The sequence below is a fragment of the Oryctolagus cuniculus genome, chromosome 16 (genome assembly GCF_051225735.1).
Source record: "Oryctolagus cuniculus isolate XC-2025 breed Fujian yellow rabbit chromosome 16, ASM5122573v1, whole genome shotgun sequence".
Taxonomy (NCBI): domain Eukaryota; kingdom Metazoa; phylum Chordata; class Mammalia; order Lagomorpha; family Leporidae; genus Oryctolagus; species Oryctolagus cuniculus.
The window spans coordinates 27,476,912-27,485,230 of NC_142882.1; the positions used below are offsets into that span (position 1 = coordinate 27,476,912).

The 8,319-nt window shown below is 40.0% G+C and overlaps 1 protein-coding gene across 1 annotated transcript; it reads left to right on the forward strand.

The window, feature by feature from the left end:
* The first annotated feature begins 450 nt into the window (after positions 1 to 450).
* Positions 451 to 6,797, forward strand: LOC138848186 (zinc finger protein 248-like). Its single transcript, XM_070067761.2, has 3 exons — positions 451 to 574; positions 818 to 910; positions 3,983 to 6,797. The coding sequence occupies exons 1-3, from the start codon at positions 451 to 453 to the stop codon at positions 5,458 to 5,460; spliced, it is 1,695 nt and encodes a 564-aa protein (XP_069923862.2). The 3' UTR covers positions 5,461 to 6,797.
* The last annotated feature ends 1,522 nt before the right edge of the window (positions 6,798 to 8,319 follow it).

Genomic DNA, 8,319 nt, shown 5'->3' on the forward strand with positions numbered 1-8,319 from the left:
AAATGTCTGCCCTGTCTTTTAATGTATTTTTTCTCTGACATATTGGAAATGATAGGCATGGTGTTTTCCTGGAAATTATCTTCTGTTCATTCCTATCATAGTTTCATGGATGTTTTCTTGCCTTTTTTCCTCAATGCTTCTACATACTTCTCCTTAACCCTGCCCATTCAAGAGTCAATATTGCCCCTCTGTTAGCCTGCTGTGCAATTCCCCTTGACAGATGTGGCCTTTGTGATTTGAACCTCTTGTTTCCCTCCAGCTTAGGCATTTCTCACAGCCTGTAGATCATGGGTTTGACTCTGTTGAATGCTTCTGTGTGGATTTCTTAACACTCAACAAGTTTAATGAGAAACCACATCCTTTCTTTTTTCCTTTGTATCCACACACAACTGTCGGTGTTTATTTTGTGACAGAATTAATATGTTGACTGGAAATGTAATATTACAGGTGATGATAGCATTTGAAGACCTGGCTGTGTACTTTACTTGGGAGGAATGGCAGAAAATGAACAATGCTCAGAAAATCCTGTACAGAGATGTGATGCTGGAGACCTACAGCAGCCTGTTCTCCTTGGGTGAGTAACACCCATCACATACCCAGTGATAATATTTTCTTGCTATTTGACAAATAAGGGAACACTTTATAATGTTTAATATTGGGCTGGTGTAGAATTTGAGTCCAGGAATGATCTGAATATCTACCCTCTAATAAAAGATTCAAATTGGAACATTTGTTGCATAGCTCCTGGACCAAGCTGTAGTCCTTTAAATAACCCAAGATAGTGATTTCACAAAGTCTTACATGTTTCCATTAATAGGGCACTGCATTACCAAACCTGACTTGATCTTCAAGTTGGAGCAAGGAGCAGAGCCATGGATAGTGGAAGAATGCCTGAATCAGAGCCTTCCAGGTCAGTCTGCACATAAGAGATAGGGAGACCAAGGCAGAAATTGTGCAGATGGTGACTGGTGCTCTTTCCATGAATTTTTCTCAAGCCTTACTCCTGATGACAGCTGGTTTTGTGCATCAGACACAGGCATTCTAGAGTATTTAGTGATACCAGTGTCTTTCTAACTTTTGTTCTTAGTGAAGATGTTCTTTGAATAAAAAAAATCCAATCATTTTCTGATGTTACTAAGGCTTTTATCTAGGTGTGATAATTCCCCAAATTCTAACTTGTCCTTCTCTAAACTTTCATACCTTTTCCTTCATGCACTTATTAGTTCCTTCAGTGCTTGTTAATTAGGTAATGTTCAGAAACTTTTTTTTAAAGATTAATGTTTCTGTTTTTTTTTAAAGATTTATTTATTTATTTGAAAGTCAGAGAGAGAAGAAGGAGAGGGAGAGAGAGAGGTTTTCCATCCACTGGTTCACTTCCCAATTGGCTGTCATGGCTGGAGCTGCACTGATCCAAAGCCAGGAGCCAGGAGCTTCTTCCAGGTCTCCCACATGGGTACAGGGGTCCAAGGATGTGGGCCATTTTCTACTGCTTTCCCAGGCCATAGCAGAGTGCTGGATCAGAAGTGGATCAGCTAGGACTTGAACTGGTGCCCATAAGTGATGTTGGCACTGCAGGTGGTGGCTTTACCTGCTATCCTACAACGCTGGCCCCCAGAAACTTATTTCTAACTCATCGCTCAAATTGAGTACCCACTCATGATTTTCCCCAGGAATAGAACTTTCTCAGGATGGAATCAATAAATGTGAACTCTCTCTATCTCTTAGTCTCTTTCCTTTTTTTTCCTCTTTGCCTCTCAAATAAATAAGAAAATTATAGTTTGTTGGAAACATTTGAGGAGTGAGCCTATAGCTGGCAAACCTCTGTTCAGTCTTTATCTCTCATTCTGTGTCTCTGACTCTCAAGTAAGTAAATAAGTAAATGCTAAAATATGGTCACGGGGCCGGTGCTGTGGTGCAACGAGTTAACACCCTGGCCTGAAGTGCCGGCATCCCATATGGGCACCAGTTCAAGACCCAGTTGCTCCACTTCCAATCCAGCTCTCTGCTATAACCTGGGAAAGCAGTAGAAGATGGTCCAAGTCCTTGGACCCCTGCACCCAAGGGAGACCCAGAAGAAGCTACTGGCTCCTGGCTTCAGATCAGCACAATTCTGGCCATTGAGGCCAATTGGGGAGTGAACCATTGGATGGAAGACCATACTCTCTCTTTGCCTCTCCTCTCTCTGTGTAACTCTGACTTTCAAATAAATAAATAAATCTTTCAAAAAAGATGGTCATGAATAAGCCTCTGTGCTGTGACATCAGAAATTAGGAAGCTAGGAATGACACTGTGGCGCAGTGTGTTAAAGCTCCAGCCTGCAGCACTAGCATTGCATATGGGTGCCAGTTCAAGTCCCAGCTGGTCCTCTTCTAATCCAGCTCTCTGCTAATGCACCTGAGAAAGGAGCAGAGGTTGGCCCAAGTCCTTGGCTCCCTGTACCCATGTGGGAGACAAGAAAGACACTCCTGGCTCCTAACTTCATCTTGGCCCAGTATTGGTTGTTGTGTCCATATAGGGAGTGAACCACTTCTCTCTGTCTCTACCTCTCTCTATAATTCTAGCTTTCAAATAAATAAAGTAAATCTTTGAAAAAAGAAATCATAAACTAAGCATGAATTTATATAAAACATGAAAATAAGTGATCCTAGACTAACCAAAAAAGTAATGAGATGTTGAGACCAAGGTCAAGTAGCCTCGTGGGTTTATGTTGAGTGGTTCAGATTTCTTTAAGGGTGGAGTTTGAAGTATGATTTCTCTCCTATTTTTCAGTATCATTGAAAAATATGCAAACAAAAAGATGAGAAATGCATAGGAAATGAATCTTTCTGTGAAAATAGGAGGCAATTGATCAAAAGCCTCCAGAAATTCAAATTATCACACGGGAATGTTTATAGAAAGAATTTAGAGGAGGTAACCAGCACTGATGATTTCAGAATGAGCTAAAAAACGCTTTTAAAGAAGATGAGCACATCCCAGTTTGCAGAAACACATTCTTCAAACTGATTGGAAGTGCTTAACCACAGTGGTATATTGTGACTTTTCTCTACCTGTTGTACTTCTGAGAAGCTAAAGGTGTTGGGTGTCCTTAGGAATTTGGGGAAGCTGTCCTAGAGTAGAGACAAAGTATTTTTTTCATTTGAAAAATCCCACAAATGATGTTTACCTAGGAAGACTGAATGTAAGACAATCATAGATTCCAATCATACTCCTTAAATGTTGTCTTGCTTAAAGTACAGGAACATTTCACTCTTCTCCACCTACAAGTAAGTGATCAGTAAAACTTTTTCATGTTTATATTTGAAATATCAGAGAAGCACAAAACACACAGTTTTTATAAAAATAAACTGGAGAAAAAGGACAGGGAAAAATGGTTGCTAGGTAGTGGGTGAATATTTTTATTAAACATTTGTCCATTCTTTAGAATACTTTATAGTTATTTCATCTTTGTGAAAGGCAGTGTGATAGTGAGAGGAGAAAGAGAGAGAAAGAGGTCCTCTCTTAGCTCACTTCCCAGATGCCTGCAACACTTAGGTCTAATTAGTCTGAAGCCAAAACTCTAGAATTCATCTAGTCTTCCCTGGTGTCTCACAGGTTCCCAGGCACATGAACCATTTTCTACTTCCTCCCTGTTTACATGGGTAGAGAGCTGTACTGAAAGCAGAGTAGCCAGGGCTGAAACTGACACTGTTTTGAGATGCAGGGATCACACACATCATAGCACAAATGAAATTCTACCATCCTTGAAAAATTCTCATAGTAAAAAGAATCATATTTCAACATTGGGAAACCTCACGGTACAATTTAATATATGAATGTATTAAGGAGAAAAGCCATATAATGGTCATAAATAAGTACCTCATATTGATTTTGTGAAAATATTATGCCACTTGCATAACAAGTGACTTCATTCCCTTTACATGAGTATGCCAGGAGAAATAGTTACATGCGATTCAGTAACATGATTGCTTTTTTCTCATTTCAGTGGTCATGAAAAGGGATGACCTGATTAGGATCAACCAGGAAAGTCATGACAAAAATCTGAATCAGGATTTTATGAAAAATAATAAGACATCAGCTCTCAAGAGAGTTGAATTAAGAAAAACACTTAGTTTAAATTCAAGCCATATTCCAACACTGATTATTAAAAAGGGAAGCTATACAGGATTGAAGCCTGAGGAATGCAGTAAATGTCACACTGTGTATCCCCCCAGTGGGCCTGAACAACTACAGGCTGGAGAGAAATTTGATAACACTAAGATACCTGGAAATTCTCTCCAGTTCTGTGAGCCTCTTGGTCAGCATGACAATATTCACATCATGAAGCAGCCATTTGGACCCACTGGACAAGCAAATGTCTGCACAAGAAAGATGTTTTATAAATCTGAGAGGATTCATATGGCAGAAAACTATAATAAATCAACTGTCACTTTTGGAAAAGCAACTCAAATAGAAAAAGCTAAACATGAAAATTTTAGCCTCAATATGTACCAACAAACCTACACAAGAGAGAAACTTTATAAGTACCTTAGGTATGTTGAACCTGTCATTCACCAGTCACATCCTGCAATAAATCAGAGATTAAATACAAGGGAAAAACTCTACACATGTAAACCTTGTGGAAAATCAATCAGTTTTAATTCACCTTATGAATGTAATGACTGCAGAAAAGCTTTTGGACAAAAGTCAGTCCTCAGGAAACATCAGCAGATTCACACAGGGGAGAAACCTCATAAATGTAATGACTGTGGAAAAGCCTTTGGACGAAAGTCAGACCTCATCATACACCAGCGAATTCACACAGGGGAGAAACCTCATAAATGTAATGACTGTGGAAAAGCCTTTGGACGAAAGTCAAACCTCATAATGCACCAGAGAATTCACACAGGGGAGAAACCTCATAAATGTAATGACTGTGGAAAAGCCTTTGGGCAAAAGTCAGACCTCATCACACACCAGCGAATTCACACAGGGGAGAAACCTCATAAATGTAATGACTGTGGAAAAGTCTTTGGACGAAAATCAGCCCTCATCATACACCAGCGAATTCACACAGGGGAGAAACCTCATAAATGTAATGACTGTGGAAAAGCCTTTTGGCAAAAGTCAGCCCTCATCATACACCAGCGAATTCACACAGGGGAGAAACCTCATAAATGTAATGACTGTGGAAAAGCCTTTGGACGAAAGTCAGCCCTCCTCGTACACCAGCAAATTCACACAGGGGAGAAACCTCATAAATGTAATGACTGTGGAAAAGCCTTTGGGCAAAAGTCAGCCCTCATCATACACCAGCGAATTCACACAGGGGAGAAACCTCATAAATGTAATGACTGTGGAAAAGCCTTTGGGCAAAAGTCAGCCCTCATCATACACCAGCGAATTCACACAGGGGAGAAACCTCATAAATGTAATGACTGTGGAAAAGCCTTTGGGCAAAAGTCAGCCCTCATCATACACTAGCGAATTCACACAGGGGAGAAACCTCATAAATGTAATGACTGTGGAAAAGCCTTTGGGCAAAAGTCAGCCCTCATCATACACTAGCGAATTCACACAGGGGAGAAACCTCATAAATGTAATGACTGTGGAAAAGCCTTTGGACGAAAATCAGCCCTCATCAAACACCAGCAAATTCACATGGGACAAAAACCTCATGAATGTAATGACTGTGGAAAAGCCTTTGGAAGAACTTCAGACCTCATCATACACCAGACAATTCACACAGGGGAGAAACCTCATGAATGTAATGACTGTGGAAAAGCCTTTACACAAAAGTCACACCTCATAAAGCACCAGAAAATTCACACAGATGAGAAGTCCTATCAATATAATGACTATGGGAAAGCCATTGGATGAAAGTCAGACCTCCTCATACATCAGTGAATTCACACAGGGCAGAAACCTCATAAGTGTAATGACTGTGGCAAAACCTTTTTATGAAAGTCACACCTCATATCACACTAAAGAATTCACACAGGGGAGACCCATGAATGTAATGACCAGGGGAAAGCCTCTTGATAAAAGTCAGTCCTTTGGAAATATCAGAGAATTCACACAGGGGAGAAGCCTCATGAGTGTAATTACTGTGGAAAAGCCTTTGGACAAAAGACAAACCTCATATCATAGAAGAGAATTAACACAGGGTAGAAAACTCATGAATGGAATAACTGTGGAAAAGCATTTAGCCATAAGTCAACCCTCATCGTGCATCAGAGAATTCACACAGGGCAGAAACCTTATGAATTTAATGACTGGAAAACCCTTTGGACAAAAGTCAAACCTCATAATGCACCAGAGAATGCACACAGTGTTGAAACTTCATGAGTATAATGACTGTGGAAAAACTTTTGGTTCCAACTCCAAATGCATCAGAGGATTCACCCAGGGAAATAATCTTATAAATGTAATGACTGCAGAAAAGCATTTTTCTATAAATTATACCTCATATCAAACAGAATTCACACAGGGCATAAACCTTATGAATCTAATGAGTGTGGAAAAGCCTTTAGAAATCATATGTTATAAATCATAGCTCATATCACACCAGAGACTTCACACCAGGGAGAAACTTCATGAATGCAATGACTGTAGAAAATTCCTTGGGAATAAGTCACATCTCAGAATGCATCAGAAAATTCACATGAAGAGAAACCTTTTGAACATAATGACTTGGAAAGCTTTTTCCCATAATTCAGCCCTCATTGCACATCATCTAATTCATATGGGGGAAAACACTTTGGATATAATGCATATGGAAAAGCTTTTATCCTCAAGTAACACCTCATGAAACATCAGAATTCACATCGGGGAGAAACCTTATGAATAGAATGAGTGTTGGAAACTGCCAAAATCACACAATATAACAGCAGAGAATTTAGTACATGGTGGAAATCTTGTAATAAATGTGAGAAAGTCTTTTTTCAGAAGGAATACCTCATAACACATGCAGTTCAAATGAGGGAGTGAACTTGAATATAATGAATGTGAAGGACTTTTTCCAAAATCAACATAACCATGTGACAGAGCCTTTTGCTGGAAATCCCATAAGGAAGAAAGTTGGGGACCAGCGCTGTGGCACAGTAGGTTAAAGCCCTGGCCTGAAGCGCCAGCATGCCATGTGGGCACTGGTTCTAGTCCCAACTGCACCTCTTCTGATGCCACTCTCTGCTATGGCCTGGGAAAGTGGTAGAAGATGGCCCTGCACCCAGGTGGGAAACCCAGAAGAAGCTCCTGACTCCTGGCTTTGGATCTCTGTAGCTCCAGCCATTGCATCCATCTGGGGAGTGAACCAGTGGATGGAAGACCTCTTTATGCTTCCCTGTCTCTCTGTAACTATCTTTCAAATAAATAAAGTAAATCATTAAAAAATGAAGAAGTTCAGAAATATTATTAGTGTGACAAAACGCCATTTGTCAGAAATCGATCATTATACATCAGAGAATTCACATAAGGGATTTCTTAGGAGTGTAATGAATGTGGAAGTATATTTTCATGGAATTCAGGCTTGAATAAATATGCAACTCAAAAAAGGTGATATCCTTCAAGTGCAGTAGATTTGAACAAACCATAGCCAGAAATTAGACATCAGGCTGGTACCGTAGAGCAGTAGGTTAATCCTCCCCCCACAATGCTGACATCCCATATGGGTGCCAGTTCTTATCCCAGCTGCCCCTCTTCCAGTACAGCTGTATGCTGTGGCCTGAGAAAGCAGTAGAAGATGGCCTAAGTGCTTGGGCCTCTGCACCCACATGGGAGACCAGGAAGAAGCCCCTGGCTCCTGGCTTTGGTTTAGTGCAGCTCTGGCCATTGCAGCCATTTGAGGAGTGAACCAACAGAAGGAAGACCTTTCTCTCTGTCTCTCTCACTGTCTGTAACTCTACCTGTCAAATAAATAAATAAAAATCTTAAAAAACAAGAAATTAAACATCAACAAACAAGAGAATTCAAATAGTAAAATGTCAATGAATGTGAAAAATTCTTCTGCCATTAATCAATTCACATGAAGAGACTCAGAAATGAGAAAACATACATGCATAGGAAAGTCATGTACCATACGTCATCTCTCAATGGTTACCTGACAACTCACAGAAAGAAAAAAGCCTATGACTGTATTGTAATGGGAAATACCTTTATTATTAGGTGAACTTCCACAAAACATAGCAAGATTACAGAGAGAAGTCCCTGAAATATAATTTGTCTGGAAGAATTCTTTGGTGGAATCACACCTTAGTAGGTATTGGGCAGTTTTCATGATGAATTGTGACAGAGAGTGGTTAACCGTTCTTCAGACATTTTTCTCTTATACAACCTGCAGTTTTG

What these genes read in the sequence shown, in the direction of transcription:
- LOC138848186 (XM_070067761.2), top strand. Translation starts at nt 451, where the DNA reads ATGATAGCATTTGAAGACCTGGCTGTGTACTTTACTTGGGAGGAATGG. An exon ending in CAGCAGCCTGTTCTCCTTGG is followed by an intron (nt 575 to 817) that starts GTGAGTAACACC and finishes TTCCATTAATAG; the next exon opens with GGCACTGCATTACCAAACCT. An exon ending in CCTGAATCAGAGCCTTCCAG is followed by an intron (nt 911 to 3,982) that starts GTCAGTCTGCAC and finishes TTCTCATTTCAG; the next exon opens with TGGTCATGAAAAGGGATGAC.